The 25558-nt window shown below is 39.6% G+C and overlaps 1 protein-coding gene and 1 long non-coding RNA gene across 6 annotated transcripts in view; one reads left to right on the forward strand and one right to left on the reverse strand.

The window, feature by feature from the left end:
• Positions 1-25558, reverse strand: part of il10rb (interleukin 10 receptor, beta) — a 134113-nt gene that overhangs the window by 55217 nt on the left and 53338 nt on the right. Inside the window, exon 1 of one of the 5 annotated variants that reach the window (XM_052564591.1) lies at positions 1562-1720. The exons of 3 other annotated variants lie outside the window; for them this stretch is intronic. In XM_052564591.1, coding sequence (XP_052420551.1) covers positions 1562-1703 — 142 coding nt within the window. In that variant the 5' untranslated portion in view covers positions 1704-1720. Of the gene's footprint in view, positions 1-1561; positions 1721-25558 lie in introns of those variants that run through there. One more of the 5 variants, XM_052564590.1, reaches the window with a different exon arrangement.
• On the forward strand, positions 8512-11371 carry LOC127964435 (uncharacterized). The gene is made up of 3 exons (XR_008155045.1): positions 8512-9700; positions 10915-11071; positions 11160-11371. It is a non-coding gene; the product is annotated as an uncharacterized LOC127964435 (long non-coding RNA).

Consider the following 25558-nt stretch of genomic DNA (forward strand, 5'->3'; position numbering starts at 1 on the left):
ACATGGTGACAACACATGCATGTATAATTTGCATTGCGTGATGACGTTAGGTGTTTGTGCATACCTAACAAAATACTCTATTAAAATGTAAAAATCTAAAAGTTGAATGTAAAAATGTAAAAGTCATTAAAGTATTAAAGAGCGCTGAGGTGGAAAAGAGAATGGAAAAACAATAGTAAAATGGAATACAACACATATCCATGATTTCAACCATGTTTAATCCGAAGTAATATTATACTGAATTACAGAGATTATTCTGTAATATCTGTGTAGTATTTTGTTTACAATATATTAACATTCTGTTGCACTTTATTTCACTGTGTATATTGTAATACTATACTTTATTGGCACCTTGGGTGGGTTTTGTGAGAACCATGTCTGGGGGAAGCACTGGACCCAGAGGACATGTTGTCATGGAATGTCGGAATCTGATTGGCTGATGAATCTGTCACTAATGCTCGTTACAAATCTGATTCGACGACTTTCAACAAAAGGCAAGCACTTTCTGTAGAGCAGACTTTATGTAGGATACTCCAGTTCCCTCAACAAAACTGATCATAGACCATTCTGTGGACTACACAAATGAGAATGATATCTAAATAATAATAATAAAAACATTTTTCATACAACTAATTGTTTTATAGGGCCAGCAGAGAATGCCCTGACGGCCCATCACTGGATTACTGAAACACATCGGAGCCAAACATGAGAAGTAGACCAGAATAGTTCACTGAGTCCCTGGACACAACATAACACAATACTCGTTATAAATCATAGCTGGCCATTATGCTAATTGTGAATAAGTGTACTATCTATCTAATGCTGTAGATTACAGAGGAAATCACCTGCTGAAGGACGATGAATGTCCAATGTCAATAAGCTAGAGAGTATTTCTGATTCATAATAAAATAATAATACAAATCTGAAATCCGCGCCTACAGACCAATGTGAAAACCATCCCTTAAAACAGCAAACTTGCAGAACTGTAAATATTAAAGTCAATGTGTCTTCTAAAAGTTCAAACAATTAAGACTGTAAGTTACTTTGATTTATAGCTAAAATATAGCTACATTTGCTATTTTTTCACACCAATAAATAAATAAATAAAACACAACAACAAAAACAAAACGTGATTAGGTTTTCCTTTTATGTCACTGTCCTCTTATGTTCAGAAATAAATCACCTGACTGGTCACTCCCAAGTGGTTTCATTATCAGCATCGATGCCGAGTATGATTCAGTGGGCTTTATAACACTTTTAATTGTCACGAAATCACTTTTAACAGTTTTGGTTCAACATAGCGTTGCTTCAAACACAGAGCGTTGCGTCATCGCCTGACACTGAACCATGCGGTTATTTAAACATAAGTGAAGTCTCGGTGCGAATTTACAGCGAATCTCGGTGATTCCGGTCTTATTGAGCGGAAATGATCGCACTCTCCAAGCAGCAGCAGACTCGTTCAAGGTGGTCTAAACCTGTTTTACAGTCGCGCAGTGAAACCGTTCTGTGGCAGATGATGAGAAGTAGTTAGAGTGAGTACAGAGTCAGAAGATGAACTCACCCGTGGACACTTTCAGCAGAAGCAGAGAACAGACGCAGAAGCAGCGGAGCGACTTCATGTCCCCATCGAGCTGCTGCGGCTCTGGGTTTGTGCTCGAGGGAGGGCCCAACAAACACAGAAGTAACAGTAACGCTTCCGTCATGCGGAAGTGATGTTCAGGCTCCGCTATTACGAAACTTCAGGGTGTGTTCTCCCCAAAACTGAAGAAATAAGCTTGCGGTGCCCAAAGGAGGCACAAGAAGTGTAGCCTACATAACACTTGTCTCATAGTGTCGGATGAATGACTTAAATGGGAAATATGTTCACAGGTTATATTATTTCAGTATTGCGTGGGGTTCGTTTCGTCTGGGAAGCGTGCAATCTGTGATCGAGAGCATTTGCTTAAGTTGGCGAAAATGTGCAATCACTTTCTTATGCACGCTGTTTTTTTTTTCAGGTTTCACTTTCAACACGTTTCCAAGATTGGTAATAGAAGGAGGCAGAGCCGATCTTAATTCAAAAGACAAGTTGGTGTCTAATATAACACCCAGATTTTTGACTGTAGAGGAAGAAGCGCATCCGTCTAGTTGCAATTTTTAATCTACAAGATTCTGTGTACTGTTTTTGGTCCAATATCTCTGTCTTATCCGAATAAAAGAAAATTTTTGGTCATCCAATCTTTTAAATATTTAACACACTCTCTTTAACACACTTTCTAGCATGCACACGTTTTCCGTGCGGCTCGAGCCACGCCTGAGAGTCGGGTGTCACGCAGGCAGTCTGCAAGCTCTAACCTGTTAACATGGGAGCCGGGTTAAAAACTGACACCCCACGTAGCTGAGACGCTTACACCACGAATCCAGTGTGTCACCGACCTTACCAAGGGGCAACATGTATATAGAGTCTGGGAACATGACGTCAGCAACGCAATGCATTCTGGGACATTAGGACACGGACGTAATTAACTGCCATACTCGTAATCATGACCGGCATGGAAAAATAATTTGAATGGAGTGCGATTTTTCAGCTTTCCCGCTGGAAAACCGCACCTTGATCTCAGGTCTCCGAGTTAACAAAGCGGCGTCACATAGCTTGGTTAGCAGCAGTAAGAAGGAAAAGAAGGATTGTCCCTTTGGTCTGATATATACACACGTATGTATGTGCATTTATATATATATATATATATATATATATATATATATATATATATAAATATACAGAAATGTACGTTATATAAACAACTTTTTTTGGATGTGATTAATCGATTTGACAGACTTAATGTTACATTAAATTTAATTTTATGTTACCTATGCATGAACCACATCTGTTCGTGCAGATTGAGTTCGGTAATTGTCTTGATTTTTTTTCTAAATACCGCATCTTTGCTTCCTTGTTGAGTTTTTCTTTATGTGTAATCTTACACTTGATCTGTATGTCATGTCACTTTCACTTTTACTGATAAGCGTGTCCCAAAAAATGTCCGCGACTACCCAGAATGCAATACGCCGTGACGTAGTTTCCCAAGCTCTATTGAAAATAGAAGGGGACCTAGGACGGATCCTTGTGGAACTCCATATTTTGCTGGTAATAAATGAGATCTGATCCAATCCAATCCACTTTATTTCTATAGCACATTTTACAAACAGAAAGTTTCCAGAATTGCTGCACAAAATATTCAGAACATACAAAGCAACTAAAATATATAGAATTCAAAAGATAAAAATAATAAATACCACAAAGGACCACACTACTCACATGCAGTTAAAAGCCAAAGAATAAAAATGAGTCTTTATACGAACCTTAAAACACTCAATTGTAGGGGCATAGTTCCATAGTTAAGGTCCAACCACAGAAAATGCCCTGTCCCCCCGAGCCTTAAGTCTTGACTTAGGGACTGCAAGCTGTAGCTGGCCCTCTGACCTCAGTGTCCACGCTGACGTATACATTTGGATGAGGTCCGCGATATATACTGGGGCCAGTTCATTCACAGCTTTAAAAACAAACAATAAATACTTAAAATCAATCCTAAAACGAACAGGAAGCAAGTGCAATAAAGCAAGAATTCGAGTTATATGAACGCGCTTTTTGGTTCCTGTTAAAAGTAGTGCTGCAGAATTTTGGACTAACTGTAAGCGTGAAAGTGCGTTTTGATTTATACCAATATAAATTGCATTACAGTAGTCTAAATGAGAAGAAATAAAGGTATGTGTAACTTGTTCAAAACTGTTAACAGGCAAAAACGGTTTAACTTTGGCTAAAAGGTGAAGATGATAAAAACTACATTTCACTACTGCATTTATTTGTTTGTTTAGTTTAAAATGACTGTCTATTTTTACCCCAAGGTTAGTTACAACAGGATGCACAAAATCATTGAGGGTGCCCAAATCTATCATGGGAGTAGTGGGGCCAAACTGGATAATCTCTTTTACTCTCATTTAGTTTAAAAAAATGTTGAGCCAACCCCGCTTTGACGTCATTTAAAATAATCAAGAAGGGGTGTCAGGGGGCTGCCTTCATGCTTTCTGATTGGCATATAAATTTGATAATAAGTTTAAAGGCACAGTTGATGAAGTAGAGTCCCCCATTTTAACAAAAAAGCATCTCCCTGAAATATATGATTGAAACCACTTTAGGGCAGTCCCCCTGACTCCCACACAGTTTTCCAGATGAGATAAAAGAATTTTGTGGTCAACTGTTTCAAAAGCAGCAGTGAGATCTAAAAGCACTAAAATGGCTGAATCACCAGAATCTGTCATTAAAAACAGGTTATTAAAAACCTTTAAAAGTGCAGACTCGGTGCTATGATATACGTTAAAACCTGACTGAAAAGTATCTAGGATGCCATGTACTTCCAGAAAAGACTGTAGTTGCAAAAATACAAATTTTTCCAATATTTTCGATAAAAAAGGTAGCTTTTTGAATATGATAATTTGAAACATTTGTGGACTCAAGTCCAGCTTTCATAATCAGTGGCCCAATCACTGTATTTTTACAAAATGCAGGCACAGTTCCAGAAGACAGGCTTTTATTTATAATTTCCTCAACATAAGAGCCAATCATTTCCCACACATCCTTAAAAATTGTGGAGGGACAGGGTCCGTAGAGGATGTGGAGGGTTTAATTTGATTGATTAATCTTTGTAAGACATAAAAATGAAACTGACTGAAACTGTCAAAAAATAGCTGAACATTGCATGTTTAAGGAAAAGTTTAAAGAAAGGGGCAATATATTGTCTCTGATATTCAAAACTATCAGATGAAAATTCAATAGAAGTGGATTGTGCAGGGTTCAACACAGACCCAATAGTTTTAAAAAGAACACGTGGATTTTTGACATTTTGAGAAACTATTTCTGTAAAATATTGTGTTTGTTTAACTTTAATTTTTTTGATAGTTTCTCCAGCTGTCCTGTAAAATCTGATAGAACACCTGCAGTCCTCCTTTTTCCACCGATGCTCTGCCCTTCTACACTCTCGCCTGACTGCGCGCGTGGCTTCACAGGGCTAATTGCTCTTATTGGAGCTACAGTGTCCAGGACCTCAGAACAAGTTGACAGAAAAACATTTGTTAATTACTCTGTATCATAGGCAGCGGAACTACTGTTTGCTTGCACATGAGCAGCATAAAAGGAAGAAAAACACAATGATGTGTCTGGCTTAAAAGTGCGGCCATGACGCAGAGGAGCAGGTGGTTTTGCTAAATCGTTAAAAACAAAATCAAACATGACAGGGCAATGATCCGAAAAAATAGCATCAGACACTAATACATTATCAATAGGCAACCCATAGGACAATACAAGATCCAATAAATGGCCATGTACAGCATTTGTGTGGATCCTGCAACATGTTGAATTAAATTAAAACCATCAATCAAATCTAAAAACTCTTTCACCAAAGCTTTTAAAGGGCAAAAGACATGTACATTAAAATCACCAACAATTAGAATCTTATCATAATTTGTCCTCATAACAGCAATAAAATCAGGAAAAATCCTTAATAAACTCCTGATTATGCTTTGGTAACCGATATATCACCGCACACAGAACAGGATTTCGCGCACCCAGTTCAAAACAGCTTAGCTCAAATTAAGTAAAAGCCATCGACAATGGCTTACAATGTAAGCGACACTTTAATATTGTGGGAATTCCACCTCCACGTCCAATCGTACGCAGTGTGTTTATAAAAGTACACTCTGGAGGTAACAGTTCCGAAAAGGCAATGGATTGGGTTCACTCCACGTAGCCGAGATCGGCAATGGCTCACAGTAAAACACTCATCCAGTTTACCGACAACAGGGACCAGATAGCTGCCAACAGGAGCGAAAAAGGCTGAGATATCAGGTGATAAAAACAAGTACTCTTGAGGGATACTTGCGTAAGACAACGCCAAATTTGGAGAAAGTGCTAACCAGGATTTCAGCCTGGCTAGCCTACTGCTGCGTACTCCTCTGCACCGGCGTTTCCTAGGAAGCAGAGCCTTCAGGTGGAGCAGGTGCTCTGGTATATCAGCCAGATAAAAAGGGGGCGACTTTGAAGATCCCTTGTTGTTATATTCAGCACACGAATCCACCAAAACTTTAATATTTAAGAGCTCTATACGATCATACGTCCGCAGAGAGTCAGTGGTCCTGATGATATTTAATAAAAACAGTATAAAACTTACAACAGCCAGGAGAGCCAAAGGACGAGCTAGCCACGCCGGTGCCATTACAGTTCCTTTTCCTTTTATGAGGGAATGGGGAGATGACTCCCCATTTAAATAAACAAATTGGTAGAAATCGGACAGGTAGGATTTAAACCATCTTAGAGCCTGCCCTTGAATACCTGTATAGTTTTGTAATTGTTCTATGAGTATGTCATGATCTAAGGTGTCGAACGCTGCACTAAGATCAAGTAAAAATATAGCTGCAAGCAGCAATTACGGGGCCAAGCACTCCAACGGCAAATGTAGGAGCTAAGCATGGCATGGAGCATCACACCAAATGCATTAATGAGCAATAACAGCAATTTTAGGATTATTGTAATTGAAATGGCTAAAAAAATACCACCTCTAGTAGCATGATTACTTGGCTTATCAAGTTTGACCAATAGGCGGCGCTGTTATAAAATCAATTTGGTGTACTCTGTGTGACTTTTCAATGACACACACAAAGTTTGGTGTTAATATGCCAAAGCATTCCAGAGATACAGCCTCAAGTGTCATTTTGTCATTGTGCCTCAACTTCGTCGCTGTGGTATGTGAAAACGGTTTTGTCTATCAACACAAAATCCATGACTTTGAGTTAGCATCATCTGAAGATCATCTGATTCGAATTTGGTGAAAATCAGACCTACGGTTGATGAGGAGTTCGAAAAAGTAGGTTTTCAACATAAATCAAAATGGCGGACCGGAACTTCAGTAAACACTGGCATATTTAGTATCTATGTTATCGGCATAAGCCAGGGAATATTTTGAGCCCAGGTTCATTCAAATAGGGTAATGCAATAAAAGTTATTAGCATTTTTTAAAGTGTAATTATTCATGGTTAATGAATGGTTTATTACTCTTGACCAATAGGTGACGCTGTTACCAAATTTATGTGGCATAGTCAGTGTGAGGGGTTGATGACACATATAAAGTTTGGTGCAAATATGTCAAAGCTTTGTGGAGATACAGCCTCAAATGCATTTTGGCACCCTTCAAGCAAATTCGTTGATGAGCTAAATAAGAACCGTTTCGTATATCGATACGAAATCCATAACTTTTTGCCAACATGGTCTGAAGATGATCCACGTCAAATTTGGTGAAAATCGGACTAACGGTCTAGGAGGAGTTAGAAAAAGTAGGTTTTCAACATTAATCAAAATGGCAGACAGGAAGTATGGCCAATTTTCGCAGAATTGGTATCAATGCTCTCGACATCACCCACAGAATATATGTAGACCATTTTCATTTCAATAGTCTAATGTATTCATAAGTTATTAGCATTTTTGTGATATTTCATTATAACTCTGAGATTTTTGTAATATTTTCATAACGATACGATAATGCATTCAAAAAATACAGCATTTTGAAACATAATTCAAAATGGCAGACGCCTAAAATGGCCGACACAAGAAAATTTGATATCATTCGACTCGACATGACTCACTGAATCTAAAAAGACCAGTTGTGTGATTTTTGGCCAAACCATTCAGAAGTTATAAGCCAAAATATGCATTTTTCATATCTCCTGAACACTAGGTGGCGCTGTTTCGAAACACTGCAGGTAGTCTCGGGTCATGCTTATTATAACACACACCAAGTTTGGTCTCAATATGCCAAACCGTTGCCGAGATATAGCCTCACGTGTATTTTTGCGTGCTTTTCGTCATATTTTTTTAGGCATTATTCGATAACGGTTGAACGAATCAATCACTTTTTGCCAGCATGGTCTGAAGATGTTCTGAGCCAATTTTCATGAAAATTGGACTAACTGTCTAGGACGAGTTCGAAAAAGTAGGTTTTTCGAAAAATTTAAAATAGCGAAAAAACTAAACCTTGCGGAAAAAAGAATTTCCATTTTCTGGCTTACGGTTCAAAAGTTATTAGCATACAAACATTGAAAGTTTGGACAAGTGGTGGCGCTAGAGAGTAGGAGTTAGATACTTCAAATTTGCTATAGTTAATGTTGGGACTGTCCTCTATCAGTGTGCCAAATTATACAACTTTCCCGCAATCGGTTCTCTGGGCTGCCATAGACTCCTAGTCGGAAAAAGGAAGAATAATAATAAGAACCGGAACAAATACAATAGCAATGAGCAATAACTAGCAATGAGATGCAGCCTTGATCTGACGCAAGAAGCAGGTAATTTGTAATTTTAACAAGTGTAGTTTCTGTGCTATGGTGGGGCCTGAAACCTGACTGAAATTCTTCATACAGATCTTTTTTTTTTTTTGCAGGAAGGAGCTCAATTGAGCAGACACAACTTTTTCTAAAATTGTAGACATAAATGGAAGATTTGAAATGGGCCTATAATTTGCCAGTTCACTAGGATCTAGTTTTGGTTTCTTAATAAGAGGCTTGATAACCGCCAGCTTGAATGGTTTTGGGACGTGTCCTAAAGATAACGACGAGTTAATGATATTGAGAAGCGGTTCTTCAGCTACAGATAACAGCTCTTTCAGTAATTTAGTGGGTACAGGATCTAATAAACATGTTGTTGGTTTAGATACAGTGATAAGTTTATTTAGCTCTTCCTGTCCTATGGTTGTAAAGCACTGCAGTTTATCTTTGGGTGCGATGGATGAAACTGAAGTGTTAGATGATGTAGAATCTACATTCGCTATTGTATTTCTAATGTTATCTATTTTATCAGTGAAGAAATTCATAAAGTCATTACTGTTTAACGTTGGTGGAATATTTGAATCAGGTGGCGTCTGGTAATTTGTTAACTTAGCCACTGTGCTAAATAAAAACCTTGGATTGTTTTGGTTATTTTCAATGAGTTTGTGTATATGCTCTGCCCTAGCAGTTTTTAGAGCCTGTCTATAGCTGGACATACTGTTTTTCCATGCAATTCTAAAAACTTCTAAGTTAGTTTTTCTCCATTTGCGTTCAAGACTAGGAGTTTCTTTCTCGAGAGAGTGAGTATTAATGTTATACCATGGCACAGTACGTTTTTCTCTAACCTTTTTCAATTTGATCGGGGCAACAGCTTCTAATTATGGGGTCAGAATTGTTGCATTATTCCAAATAAATAGATTATTATCCATAAATAAATGTAACGAGATTCACAAAAATATATAAAACTCACAAATAAATAAAATGAGATTTGCAAATAAAAAAATATATATTTACAAATGTGTTTAATGTCACAAACACAACTCTACCTGGCATTTATTTGTGCACCGCTGTCTGTGCATTTGTAAATTACTGCACGCATTTGTGGATCGCTTCCTGTGCATTTGTGGATTTGAAACACTTCTAGCGTCGACGTGCAGATAAATCCACAAATAAGTGGACTCCACCCACCGTCTACTTAACCCAATCAGACAACGCCCATGTTGCACTGACCAATCGCAGCACGCTCTCTCTCCAACCAATCACGTTTTGCCTAACAACCAGGGCGGGATCAGACACATGAACGCGAGTCACTCGCTACAGTCTCTTCAACATGGCCGATCAAGAGGAGTAAAGACAGGTGAGTGATGCTAACACAGTAATTAACTGAAGTTTTACCAGGTTCTTGATATGTCATCATTTGTCATAACTAGTGAGGTAGTTTGACAATTTACACCATGATTTAATAAGTTATTATTTGCTCTCAAGCACCATTTCGAAGACTGTCGCATTTGTCTGCCACATACATCAAGGGTGTCTTAATTCTAAAATGGACCATTATTCATTGTGAGGTGTAAATTGTTGTAATTTCTTTACTTTTGAATTTCTTTACTTGTGGCCTACAAAATGCGACCTCCTTGAGAAAGCAGCCATCGAAACAGTCAGCGGATTTATTTTACATTTAGAATTACTGAATTAGTTTATTAGATTAAATAAACTATTACTTAATATTGAGTGCAAGATGAAGAATATGTGAAGCTGCGGGTAGATTCGATGTGCGCCTGTAGTAAAGGTTGCCAACTGCCCTAATTATACAGATATACGTTTGGGGTAAGATCTTCCACTGCATATTACATGAGACTCGGTTTTATTCCCCCTTGTCACCCCCCGCAGTGGCATCGTCTCAGATACTACGAGTATGTGTGAACTGAGGGTCATAAGCTGTTGTTACGTTACCTGGAATGCATGACATGTTAATTGAAATTAACTGTCGAAAAGAACCAGTTTTCGAAAAAAGAACCTGACTTCCCATCACTATAGTGAAAAGTTGGCTTTCCTCATTATTATGTTCCCTTGTATATAACTGGAACGGTTACTCCATGCACCTTTAAACTACAGTCTGTTCAGTTAAATATTTGGCTGCAGTTTGTGTTTACTTACTGTTTGTTCAGGGCCTTTCTGCACAAGGTGAAAGTGCTGCTCGGGCATTAGTGCAGATCATCGCCGCTCCACTAATTACTATTATATATAATGCTCATTACTGTAGTAACATCCAAAATAAAACTATAACGTTATTTGTAATTTAACTAGTGTTTCCCAGTTTTCTACCTCTCTGGTGTTTTCTGAACCCATCCGTCCGTCTGTGTTATTAATTTTTTTTTTTTAAGGTAATTAAATGACCACTTGGTCATGTAGCATGTTACATTTAAAAATATTGTTGGAATATTGGCTATCTGCTAAAAATAAAAAAATCTAAAGTACTGTGCTGTATTTACCAATTAGACTAATATTTCATTATGAACAAGGTTTATTTCATTGATCAAAATGTTCTGTGTTTGTTATTATGCATTTTAGGACAGTGAGGCAGCAAATGACAGACTAATCCACTTTCTGAAGCTTGGATTACCCCAGGAAAACATCAGTAACATTTTAGGTGTCACTCATACAACTATCGTTCGTCGGATGAGAGAATGTGTTTGGCCAGAGACAGAATCCAATAATTAACCCTGAGGTAATTATTTCTTCTTACAATGCTTTATTGGTTTTGCTCTGTTAGATTAACCCCCCATATTTAAAATGATTTATTTGTTTACCTTTAGATGGAATATTCAGACTCAATGGCAGTTGAACAAGATGGTGGAGATGCTGACCATGTTCACTTTGCAGTCAACGTGCCTGTAATTCACAGGCCACAACTCACAAATGAGCAAATTGACCCACTGCAAGTGTCTGATTCATTTGGAGTAGATGTATACCTCAAGACTCTCACATATGTACAGACTTTGATTGAATAAAGGGATATTTGAAGGTTTATTTTATGCTGCTCTAATTTTGACAGCAAGGTTGTAAATGTGTATATATAGTTGTATCTTAAGTAAAACTTGTGGAAACAACCTTTTAAGACATGTAAAATAATTAAATTTATTTTAAAATGTTATTGAAGTACTTTTTTTATTATTATTACTTGTACATAGAAAAAAAAAATTACATAGAACCAGTGTCCAGAATTAAATGAGTCCAAATCCAGTGGAGGATGTGTTAGCACAAGCTTGCAATGTAGATGCAAAGTTATCCATTGTGGTTATTTCAGCTGGTATCATCAGGGTCCTGCTGCAGGTAGAAGCCTTGAAGTATCTTCCATTCCAAACATTTACCTGGAGATTCTTGGATGGGACTTCCCATCCAGTCCAAAATGATGTAAGCTTTTGTAGCTGGTCTGTAGTAACTGTGTGGAAAAATAATCAGAAGATGCATACAAACAACTCTTAACATTTTATGGAAGGTTGTATGCATTAAAACTGTCAAACTGCAATGAGTCTTAGAATGAGAAGTTTGAAAAATACTTTTTACAGGATTTATATTGTAATTAAGCCATTTATAATACATATTAAAACAATAAATATCGCTAATTTGATTTGCAAAGTATTAATAAAAAATATAATCTTAAGAACATCTAAGTGTACTCAACTGTGCTCTTTTGAGACACCATAAACTAAAATGTGCTTTTAATATACTACCTCTATTTAAAACAATATGTATTTAGTTACCACTTGTAGTACAAGAAGTTCAGTTGGACTATAAGTGGTAACTAAATACATGTTATTAATACTTCCAATCATAGTAACCTGAACGACATACCAATTTTTCCTCAAATGTGCTTTATAATAAATTACAATAAATCTATGAACAGGCTGTGGTCATGTCATGCATTCCAGGTAACGTAACAACAGCTTATGACCCTCAGTTCACACATACTCGTAGTATCTGAGACGATGCCACTGCGGGGGGTGACAAGGGGGAATAAAACCGAGTCTCATGTAATATGCAGTGGAAGATCTTACCCCAAACGTATATCTGTATAATTAGGGCAGTTGGCAACCTTTACTACAGGCGCACATCGAATCTACCCGCAGCTTCACATATTCTTCATCTTGCACTCAATATTAAGTAATAGTTTATTTAATCTAATAAACTAATTCAGTAATTCTAAATGTAAAATAAATCCGCTGACTGTTTCGATGGCTGCTTTCTCAAGGAGGTCGCATTTTGTAGGCCACAAGTAAAGAAATTCAAAAGTAAAGAAATTACAACAATTTACACCTCACAATGAATAATGGTCCATTTTAGAATTAAGACACCCTTGATGTATGTGGCAGACAAATGCGACAGTATTCGAAATGGTGCTTGAGAGCAAATAATAACTTATTAAATCATGGTGTAAATTGTCAAACTACCTCACTAGTTATGACAAATGATGACATATCAAGAACCTGGTAAAACTTCAGTTAATTACTGTGTTAGCATCACTCACCTGTCTTTACTCCTCTTGATCGGCCATGTTGAAGAGACTGTAGCGAGTGACTCGCGTTCATGTGTCTGATCCCGCCCTGGTTGTTAGGCAAAACGTGATTGGTTGGAGAGAGAGCGTGCTGCGATTGGTCAGTGCAACATGGGCGTTGTCTGATTGGGTTAAGTAGACGGTGGGTGGAGTCCACTTATTTGTGGATTTATCTGCACGTCGACGCTAGAAGTGTTTCAAATCCACAAATGCACAGGAAGCGATCCACAAATGCGTGCAGTAATTTACAAATGCACAGACAGCGGTGCACAAATAAATGCCAGGTAGAGTTGTGTTTGTGACATTAAACACATTTGTAAATATATATTTTTTTATTTGCAAATCTCATTTTATTTATTTGTGAGTTTTATATTTTTTTGTGAAACTCTTTACATTTATTTGTGAATTTGATATATTTTTGTGAATCTCGTTACATTTATTTATGGATAATAATCTATTTATTTGGAATAATGCAACAATTCTGACCCCATATCTAATGTATTAGAGAAAATAGTGCCCATGTTGTCAGTCCTTTCATCTAATTCATGTGTATTTTTGGGTACAGATAGCAGTTGAGATAGATCAGGCAGGTTATTTGCGAATCTTTCTTTGGTGGCTGGAACAATAGTTCTGCCCAGACGGTAACGCTGAGACATATAGTTAATATCAGTGATACGCAGCATGCACGATACAAGGAAATGGTCTGTAATATCATCACTTTGAGATACAATATCTATAGCAGTTAGATCGATTCCATGCGATATAATTAAATCTACTAGTGTTTCATTGTATTATCAACGTGAATATAAAATCTCCCATGATTAGCTATTTATCAATTGTAACCAGAATGTCTGAGAGGAAATCTGCAAATTCTTTCAGGAATTCTGTATACGGCCCTGGTGGTCTATACACAGTAGCCAGAGCAAGAGATACATTAGATTTCTTTTGCATGTCTGACAGAGTAACATTTAGCAGAAGTATTTCAAAAGAGTTAAACCTGTATCCTGTTTTCTGTGTAACATTGAGAATATCACTATATATTGTTGACCAGTCTGACGGGGCTCATGCTTATAACAGTAGTTTGGTGGAGTAGACTCAGTTAGACCAAAATAATCATTTGGTTTTAGCCAGGTTTCAGTCAAGCAGAATACATCAAAACTATTATCTGTGATCATTCTATTTACAATAACTGCTTTTGGTGTGAGTGATCTAATATTTATGAGCCCAAACTTTAAAAATTGTTTTTGTTCATTTACTTTACATTTTTCTGGTTTAATTACGATAAGTTTTTTTCTAGATCCTACATTATATTTATATTTTGACCTCACTATTCGGGGAACAGACACAGTCTTAATAGGTTTTACAGCGCAAGTACCTTTAGCATTTAAGCGGTTAGAACAAAACTCATCATAATGGTTATTTGAGAATTGTCTTACTAGTCACATGGAGCGAAGTGTCCTGGAGATGTTGTCAGAGAGAAGCTCCGCTCCAATTCTGCTGGGGTGTAATCCATCAGCGCGAAACAGTCTAGGACGCTCCCAGAAAAGATTCCAGTTATTAACAAATAGCAGTTTCTGTTCTTTACACCATGACAACAACCATTCATTTAAAGCAAAAAGTCTACTGAACCTTTCGTGTCCTCGTCGATACGTGGGCAGTGGTCCTGACACGACGATCGTCGCCGTGGGCGTCGTGCTGCGAACCGTCTCGATCAGGCTCCTGAAGTCCCTCTTCAGCGTCTCCGTCTGCCGCAGCGTGGTGTCGTTAACCCCGGCGTGAAGCACGACCGCTCTGGGGCTCTCGCCGTCCTTCAGGATCGCGGGTATCTGCGCAGAAACATCGAGAACATGAGCACCAGGCAAACAATGAGTGTGCACTTTACTTTCGGCTGACGTGACGGACGATGGAGTCTCCGATGATCACAGCGTCGCATCCTGTCTCGCGGAGGGGAGCGAAGCGGTTCTGGATGGAGATCTCGAAGGCAGGAGGGGGAGAAGTCGTCACCCGGGACCCAGCTCGCGTCCTCCGCTGTGGATGCACCCAGGGTCCGTGGTGTCCCGGTGTCGTAGTGAAGGACATCTGGGAAGATCGCGTCCTGGGTGCACCGGGCCTGCTCAGAGAAACACACGGAGTAGACGTGGTGGGACTGTTAACAGCACGCTGTATACTTACCCCGGACTTGTGAGCGTCATCCCGGGATGATTCCAGCGCGGCTCTCCGCTCTCTCAGCTGGGCCTGCCTCTCTTCCAGGTCGCGAATCTGCTTCCCCACGGCCTCGAGCTCGAGCTGCACAGAGTGGAGACATTCATCCGCCATTAAAGCAAGTAACAGTGAGTACAGCAGTGGTAATGTGTGTGAATAGAGTATTAGCAATGTAAGCGCAGTTAGCAGCAAACACGCTTGCTGATGCTAACGGGCTATAAGCTAATAGCGGACCCGGGAGATCAAAATAAAACTAGTGATAGCGAGGCGCTCTGATTGTTTTTGTTGTAGAATATGATAGAGGCTATATTCACACGTTACGACACCTGCTCGACCCACCGGTCTCGAGTCCCATGGAGGAGATTGAGGGATATAAAACCAGAGTGACGACAGTAATGGATGAGAGCATTCTCGATGAGAGAGGACCAGGCCTGGATTTTAGTTGTGTTTGATTTTATTTGTGCACAGCAGTCGGCCGCGAGGGGCTGTTGCGCTGTTTTGTATTTATTTTGATTATTAAAGTTTCTGTTTGATTGTCTGCCGGTTCCCGCCTCCTTTTTCCTGATGATTACGAAGGTTCTATTGTTACAATAGTGAATTTAGAGAGTAAGAATTCAGGAGATATGTTTGAAAATGAAGGAGAGGAAGAAAGTGATGATTTGTCAGATGTATCAGATATGTCACATTTATTTCAGATGGGAAGTGAAGGATTACTTTACTGACACTAAGAAATTTGAAAGTTCTGTATTATACCGGATGAAACGAGTTGGAGAGGACAAATTAAAGCTGCAGTAGGGAACTTTTGCCGCTCTAGCGGTTAATAAACAGAACTGCTTGCGTCTTGCAGAAGAACATCGTAGCCGGAACTACTTCTCTCTGTTTATGTCTATGAAGAATCACAAAGGTACTGGGTTACTCCGCCGCGGTACCCCCGAAGCAATCTAAAATAGTCCGAATATAAACACTTATTATAGGTGCACCCTAGTGATTCAGGACAAGCTAAAAACACGGTTTGGAAAATGGATTCATGGTGTACTCGCTTATTATGTTAATTTTTCTACATTTTGAACACAAACAAAGTTACGGACCGCAGCTCTGATTGGTTGTTTTTTACCGGGAGCGATGGAGTTTCTGCAAATGGCAATAGGACACTGGGAGGAGCCAGAGGAGCTTGATTTATACACAGATTATCTGTCTCATATTCTACTGTCAGGACATAATGACAGGTTTAACAAATATGTAAAAAATATATTTTTACAAAAGTTCCCTACTGCACCTTTAAGTAGGAGGAAGAGATATCGATTAAGAAAGTTTGTCACGAAAAAAAAACCCCAGAAAAAAGGAAATTTAAATGATGTATAATTCACTAAGGGTGGTTTTATTTCTTCTTTTCTCTCTGTCTTTCTTTTCCCGCCATTGGAACCTTATTATGGAGTTTGTAAGAGTGGGATCCTTAAACATCAATGGAGGAAGAGATAGGGTCAAAAGAGCACTGATTTCTGAATGTATTAAATTAAATGATGTCAAAGTAACTTTTTTACAAGAAACACATTCCGATAGTAATAATGAATTGGAGTGGTATAGATGGTGGGAAGGAGAGTATAAATTAACTCATTGAACAATTTTAAGTATGGGTGTTGTAATTCTCTTCTCAAAACATTTGGATTGCATCGTGAAATAACATATCAAAAATTAAATGATGCAATAAAACAACACCTTTTTATAAGTCAATGATAACTGCTTGGAAAAGGACATTTATTATACACAGATATTTTACAACCTGAGGACTGGATAAGGGTTCCATAACCCATGAATTAGAACAAGGATTTTGTCCTCTGTGAAAAGCTGTTTTGTGAAGGCTGGGTATGTCAAGCTGGGGTATCTGAGAAGTGGTGACAACTGGAAAAGTCTTTGCTGTTACGGAGTGTTATGGGGTTGAGATCTCTTCGACTCATGAGGTGAATAATGGAGGAGGTGTGGGCGGCTCTACCGGGGACCTGCAGAGAGGCACTGTCACAGGACTGGGATGGGCTTTATACATTTCCACCCATCAAGTATCTGCTGCTGTGCAATTAATGCTGAAATGGTACTAAAAGGGATGACAACTGCTAGAATCAAGATAGAGTATACATATAAATTGTTCAGTAGCATTGTAATGTTTTCTGAAATGTGGTCAGTAGGGGGGTACTTTGTCAAATTGGAGAAAATGAAATGTTGGTTTTAAATGTGTAGAAATAGAAATTTAATTTACGAAATGAAATTTTTTGTAAGCAAATTGCATTGAGGTAAAAGGACAAATGGTCTAAGCCTCTCTCTCTCTCTGTCTCTCCCTCTCTGTCTCACTCATTTCCGGTCAGCGTGAGTGTTTCGGAGCAGCTTTATTTTTCTGTTTCATTGTCTTTTTCTTTTTTCTCTTGGTTCTGTTGTTTGTTTGATTTGGAGCCGCGGGGGGTTTTCCCCTTTTTGTGGCTGTGGTGGAGGCGCGAGCTGGTTTTTTCAATAATCTCACGTGATGTCATTGTGTTAAAGTGCTGCCCGCGGTGAGTGTCGAAGATTGCTGTTTGGCTATGGGAGAGGTTGCTGGGCATGATAGTATTTTGTCAGCGTCCAAAATTAATAGTGCTGTTGTTGTTGTTTTTTAGGGCAGTGGAAAAGGCAATTGAATTAGTGGAGATGGGTATTGTTGTGAACAACCTCTTCACACCTGTTCTTCCACTTTCAGTGCCTTCAAAAAAGGTTACTTTGTCTAATATTCCACATTTTGTTTCCGATGATATGCTGCTTAAGATTTTGTCCCGCTATGGAAAGCTGGTTTCACCCTTTAAGAAGATTCTTTTAGGTACCACTTCACAACTGTTAAAACGTGATCTCGTTTAGGAGATTTGTCTATATGATCTTGAAAGGCAGCGAAGAACTTGACTTGACTCTTAACATTAAGGTTGACAACATTGACTATGTGTTCTATGTCACAACCGATAAGATGACATACTGTAATTGTGGCTGGAGGGATGGAAAGTGGCAAGGAATCTTCTGATTCAAGTTTCAGTTTTTCTCAAAGTGATTTATCCAGTCATAGTTACAAGGTAGAAGACATTACACTCTTCCTTAGGGCAACAAAAAATAAGAGAGGAGTATGTACCTCTGAATATTTTCCGGACATCAAACAATTTGTTGATAAAGCCAGCTTGTTTAGGGCTGATAATGTATTCACAAATAAGGAGATTTATCAGTTAAAGAAAATTGTACGAAATTTAAACTCTGATCTTGTTAATGGAAATAGATAAAAAGCCTCAAGCGAATAGTTATGGGTTTCTAGTTTTGTTTTTAACAGTATTTGCTTTACTTCTTTCAGAAATGAATGAAATCAATATTGCCTCCTTACATATTTATGGGGCGAGATAATTTAAGAAAAGAACTGGAATTTATGAATTTGTGAAGCAAAATAAATTAGATGTGATAATGTTGCATGAAACTCATAGTGATTCAAATAATGCTTCTGATTGGGCTAAAGAATGGGGTGGTTTTTCATTTTTAAGACACAGTACTTTACTTAGTGGAGTAGCCGTTCCTTTTGCTAAAAATTTCAACCCACATTTTTTTAAAGTAGATAAATAGTAAAGGGTAGACTTTTAAAAATAAGAGCAAGCTATGAAAAGAATGTTATTGTATTTATTTGTGTGTACTGACCAGTCTCAGCTATAGAGAGAATGGTATTTTTCTTATGCACTGTTTTACAAAAATGTAATCAAGAAGACTTTTTATTCTTGGGAGGTGATTTCAATTGTACTGAACCTAATCTAGATAGAAATCACTTAGAGCCTCATATGCCTTCTAGAAATCGATTGATTCAAATTGTTAAGATGCATGACTTATGTGATGCTTGGAGACCTTTTAAGGGTACACAAAAACAATATACTTGGACTCATGTGCATGATAAAGTAATTTCTATGACAAGGTTGTTTATGATTTTAAACATCACTGCAATATCATAAGGGACTGTCACATTGTACCTGCTAGTTTTTCTGATCAATGTATGGTCAAATGTTCATTGTTTATTAATCTTTTGAAACCAAAAAGTGATTATTTAAAAGACCTTGTCTCAGATGAGCACCAGGACAAGACCACAGGAAACAGATGATTCTTCTGCACAATCTGACTTTGCTGCAGCCTGGAATTGAACTACTGGTTTCGTCTGGTCAGAGGAGAACTGACCCCAACTGAGCCTGGTTTCTCCCAAGATTTTTTTCTCCATTCTGTCACCGATGGAGTTTCGGTTCCTTGCTGTCCAGGGATGTCGTTAGGCCTATTTTAGGGGGGCTGAAGCCACCGCAAAATGTTCCTAAGCCCCACTAAATGATAATAACAACAGTCAATAACAATGGGTCTCATTCACTAAATATGCGTAGGCACAGGTTTTTGCGTGAAATGTGCGTACGGACGTTTTCACGAATAAATCATGATTCATCAAAAACTTTTGTACTAAAATTTATTCTAAATGTACGAAAAGATTCAAGAACAACTTATACCACACGTATGCAATAATCATGTACAACCGGGGCCTTATAAGCGTGTGTTAAGAACCCTATATAATTAGATGTTATTGATAAACTATAATTACAGTTCCAATATATATATATATATATTTATTAGAGGTCCAAACAACAATCACCTGATCTATCCTTATATAAACGGTGGTTAGTGTGTCTCATCTTGTCTTTAGAGGCATGGTCTCTAAATAGTCCTCTTTGATTTATGCAACTCACTGGAACCACACCTAAGCCACATCACCAACTGCTCTCACCCTATACCACCTTATCTCCAAGCCTGTGTTATAAGCCATGCTTCCTTTTTACCTGTGCACGTTATGCCAGTGGATACACTTTTAAATAACGAATTTTTCCTGGCTTCCACCTCCGACAGCAAAACCTCACGTTCATTATTGTTAAAGTTATTTTTCTTTTTTTTTTGTTTTCGGTGCCATAATTGTCTTTCTCTGTACAAGTGCCTCGTTGTGGAAACCCCTTATATGGAGCTGGTTTGGGCGTGAATTATGCTAATTACTGACCTCTTGCACGCAGGCGCTCATTTAGAAGACTCCAAATTCACTAACAGAAGAACGAGTTTAAGAACAAGCTCATGTGCGTTCGCACGTGTTGTGAATTAGGCGGAAAGTTCTTGTGAGAAGTTCAAATGTGCGTATAAATAAGAAGATTGTACGCAAAAATTAGTGAATGAGACCCAATAACCATATCCTCATTCATATTTGGACACAACAAATGATATATATCCAGCTACAAAAAATAGGCAAAAAGTCAAAAGTTGGACAGAAGTATAAAGAGTCGTTTTGCTATTGTGGTGGAAAAATTCATTTACATTGCTTCTACAGGCCCTCACATGCATGTGTTTTCTTAGAATTGCTGTGTGGACACCGTGAGATGGGTTCAGGCTCTAAGAGTAATGGCAAGCAGGTGGTTCACTGAGCCATGTGGGTACAGAAGGGCGACAGCTGTGGGGAAACAGATGTCTGAGAATGACCTGAGAGGGTCATTGGGCCATAGAATGGGGGGACAATGTATGAGGATGACTTGGGGGGAGGGGGGGTCACCTAAGTCCTAAATGTGTGAGAAACAACCTACAGAAGAGTGTGTTTTATGTTATTCATGGAAAAGCACAGCTGTTAAGATTTTGTAACCTTGATGCAGCAGAGGGATATAAGGTGGAGGACTCCCCTCGTCTATCGCACTCTGCAGGAACTAGTGTTACTATATGACTGTCGGACCTTCTTTGCAAATAATGAAAGCTTTCTTTTTAATTATAACTGAGAGTGAGCCTGTCTCTTATGCTGATGAGAGTTGATTTAATTTTGCCCCAACACTATCAAGATGATGCACCGCACCGTCTCGTTGCATTGGTGTGAACTGGCAGCTTTCAGAGGGCTGCTAGTAACTGGAGGATTCATCGTGTCTCATCGTTACTCTAGTTTGGTCTGAACTCACTATGCACCCTCCCGCCCAGTATTGCCAACTTAGCGAGTTTTTCGGTAGATTTAGCATAGCAGAGCTCGCTCTCTCCCAACGAACACACCTCTCTCTGCATCTGTCCTGTTCAGCGAGCGCAGAGAAGAGCAGCAGTTTCAGTAAAAAAAAGACCACATTTCAGTTATTATAATATTCATTCCATTGTCTGACAACAGAAACATTAAAATTTAGTAATTAAAACAGCTTTATTGAGAATTTGGCTGCATTAAAATAGAGTATGTGAGCACAGGGAAACAATACAATGCGAGGCACTTCCGTCATAAATATGCTAATTAGCTAATCTTGTGACATTTTAGCCACCTTCCCTTGAAAGACGTTGGCAAGACAGATACACACACTAATGGTGAAAGGATACAGAGTCGAATTGTACGTTGTTTTTAATTACCTGCTTACCTTTAGCTACATTTTCTTGAGGTAAAGGAGTCTAGTGAACAAGCAAAATACAAGGTCCTTCTCAAAAAATTAGCATATTGTGATAAAAGTTCATTATTTTCCATAATGTAATGATAAATATTAAACTTTCATATATTTTATATTCATTGCACACCAACTGATATATTTCAGGTCTTTTATTGTTTTAATACTGATGATTTTGGCATACAGCTCATGAAAACCCAAAATTCCTATATCAAAAAATTAGCATATCATGAAAAGGTTCTCTAAACGAGCTATTAACCTAATCATCTGAATCAACTAATTAACTCTAAACACCTGCAAAAGATTCCTGGGGCTATTAAAAACTCCCAGCCTGGTTCATTACTCAAAACCGTACGGCCCATTACCATTTCAAGGCTCGTGAATTCTAAGGAGACAGGCCGAACATATAACAAAGAATCACAACCCCTGATGTGAGTTCCAAGACCATTCCATTTATGAGAAAGAAAACAATCTAATGGATGATAAAGAGAACAATCAGTTCACGGGTAGGGAAACTAAGAAAACTGTTCCCTAACTACACCTGTTCTCGGAGTAAAGTTCTTACCTGACTACCGAAAAATAAAAACAGGCGAGTCTTCCAGACATCTGCTTCCCTCACCTGGAGCAACGAAGAGAAAGAGAGCACCGCCATTGCCGTCTCGGAGCCTTTTATCCGGTACCCCCGATGACGTCACATAATTCTCGCGTAAGAAATCCTCCCACAACGCCACCTACGGACTCGGAAATAAATAAATCACACAGATACACATAACACCCTCACCCTTAAGTGAATAAATTGTAGAAATAACCTTTCTTACCCTTTTTTTGCTTTTACCCTCTTTTTAACAAAAGGGGGGAAAAAAAACTATTTATTCCTATTAGACACGTGATAAAGCGTCAGCGATAACATTATCTTTACCACGAATGTGTCGAATCTCTAGGTCAAACGTCTGTAAAAACAAACTCCAACGCATCAGACGTTGGTTGTTTTTTTTCATTCGGGCCAGGAAGACTAATGGGTCAACATCATCCTCCAGTGTGGTCAGGACGGCGGCACTGTCAGAGGTATCGGAGAACAATAGACAGGGCAAAGGTTCAGCAGGTAGATCAGCACTGGACAGCGCCTGCAGCATGTTAATATGACACAGACACAGAGTTTTTTTCTTTCTATCGGAGGTCATTATCACATAATCAAGCTCACTCACCTTCTCCTTCACCTGGTAAGGACCATGATAACGAGCCTGCAGTGCAGATCCAGGTACTGGCAACAGCACTAGCACTTTATTACCAGGAGAAAAGCTAAGAAGTTTAGCACCACGATCGAAATGTGTTTTCATTCGGTGTTGTGACATCTTCAAATTTTCTTTGGCTAACTCACATGCACGGTGCAGTTTCAAACGGAACTCTGAAACATAATCAAGAACATTGTTTGTTCTCAGATCATTAGTCCAGTGATCTTTGATCAGCTTTAGTGGGCCACGAACAGTATGACCAAACACTAACTCGGCCAGACTAAAACCTAACGATTCCTGTACTACCTCCCTCACTGCAAACATTACCATAGGCACTCCTTCATCCCAGTCTTTCTGGAACTCTAGACAAAACGCACAAAGCATTGATTTTAAAGTCTGGTGGAACTGTTCGAGTGCCCCTTGGCTTTCTGGATGGTAACAACTTGATGTGCAGTGTTTGATGTGTAGCTGATCTAGAGCCTGTTTAAACACACGCGACATGAACTTTGTACCTTGGTCAGACTGAATAGTACGCGGAAGACCAAACAATGAAAAAAACTTGAAGTGATTTACGATCACCGGTGCAGTAATTTTCTGCAAAGTAATTGCCTCCGGAAAACGCATAGATGTACACATTATTGTCCATAAGTACTGATTACCAGACTTCGTTCGAGGCAAGGGACAGACACAGTCAACCATAACACGCTCAAATGGTTCACCAATGGCTGGAATTGGATATAACGGAGCAGGTGGAATATTTTGATTCAGTTTCCCAATCTTTTGACACACATGACAACTTCGGCAATAACTTGCTACATCTTTTTTTAAGCCAGGACAGAAAAAATGTCGGATCACGCGATCATATGTTTTGTTTACTCCTAAATGGCCAGCGAACGGACCGTCATGCGCAAGTCTCAAGATTTCAGGACGATATGAGGAAGGAACTACTACCGGTTTAACAATCTGCCATTCGTCAGCAGCAGCAGCATTTGATGGTCTCCACTTCCTCATCAGCACACCATCTTCAACAAAGTATCCTTGCGATACACACTCGAGTTGCTCAACAGGAACACCAGCTTCAAAGAGGGATGACATTTTTTCATCTTTCCTCTGTTCAACAATAAGCTGCTCATGTGACAGAGACAATTTATCAAGCTCCATGGAATGTTCATCTCGTTTCTTGATGGCGATGTCTAAACCATCAATAGAGTTTGAACACGTCATTTCACCAAAATCTGAATTCACGAGTTCACACTTACATATAATTAGCTGAAGTATTATAATGCATATTTGGCGTGCTGTCTGGGGAAGGGGCTCCGAGCTCGGGAATGGCCCGAACCTAGAGTACCCCCCGTATATGTAAAAGTGCAAAATGAACTCTAGTGGAGGAGATGGGGTGGAGGGGGGATGATAAACCGTCAATGGCGACAGGTAGGCTAATTCAGCTGTATTTATACCCTAAGGTTGATTATCTTAAGTGGCTCCACCTGTGCTAATTAGGCTAAGTATCTGACGTGCTCCTCCCAAAAAGCAATAGCGGAAAGGACAGCCGCCAGACTAAGGACCCCCCACAATAGCTTTGATATGTGGCGGGGACTGATATTTAAAAAAGGCAGGTCGGAAGAGCCTATGTACTCCAGTGATTGCAACATTACCTATTGGAGAAATAGGCACCACCGGCTGCTTGTGTCGGACTATGTGATTTGGGGCGCCCGGTCGGGGGGCTTCAAGCCGTTGCACAACCGGAGCACCTCACTGCATTGGAATGGATGAGCCCCACCGGCCGATAGCGGAGGAGCGACGTGATTGGATTGCCCAACCAGGAGGGCTCGAGTTGTCTACCAGAATAAGTCACGGTGTTGGCGTATGGGCCCTACTGGCTGATGAGCCCCTGCTAGTCAGTGGGCAACCAGGGCAGATACCTGACCGAGAGGACCCATGAAGCAGATAAACAGGCTTTGGGCCACCGACAAAGAGGACTCTTGCGACACCCGACGGGAGATCAATACTCACGGCATCGGATGGATAAGACCTGTTTGTGGGCAGCAAGTAAAGAAAACCCGACCGGGAGCACTCTCGCCGACATCTGACACGAGCACAATACTCAACGGCATCAGACGGGTAAGCCTCGCCGGCCGGGGAACGAGAAAAGGAAAACCCGACTGCGCGGGCTCTCGCAGCATCCGATGGGAGATCAGGACTCAGAACATCGAATGGGTAAGCCTCACCAGACGGGGGGGGGGGGGGATTTGGACAGAGGCGGGAAGGGGAGACTCTTGTCGTCGTATGCGAGCACCGCCACCCGTCAAACAGGAACGAACAGGTAAGTCTCGCCAACCATAGAAAGGAAAAGGTAAGGTTGTCTAGCCGGGAGGCTCTCGCCGACATCCGATGGGAGCTCAATACTCAAGGCATCGAACGGGTAAGCCTCTCCGGACGTAAGACAGAAAGGTAAAGTTGTGTTGCCAGGAGGCTCTCGCAGGCATCCGATGGGAGCTCAATACTCAAGGCATCGAACGGATATGCCTCGCTGACTGTAGGAGGAAAAGGTAAGGGTGTGTGGCCTGGAGGCTCAAGCCAGCATCCCGAAGGAGCTTAATACTGACAGCGTCGGATGGGTAAGCCTTTTTGACCAAAGGATGAAAAAAGTTGTCTGGCCGGGAGACTTAGCAACCATCTGACGGGAGCTCAATACTCACGGTGTCGAATGGGTAAGCCTCGTTGACCGTAGAAAGGAAAAGTAATGTGGTCTAGGCGGAAGGCTCTCACCG

Source organism: Carassius gibelio, chromosome B9 (genome assembly GCF_023724105.1).
Source record: "Carassius gibelio isolate Cgi1373 ecotype wild population from Czech Republic chromosome B9, carGib1.2-hapl.c, whole genome shotgun sequence".
Lineage (NCBI taxonomy): Eukaryota > Metazoa > Chordata > Actinopteri > Cypriniformes > Cyprinidae > Carassius > Carassius gibelio.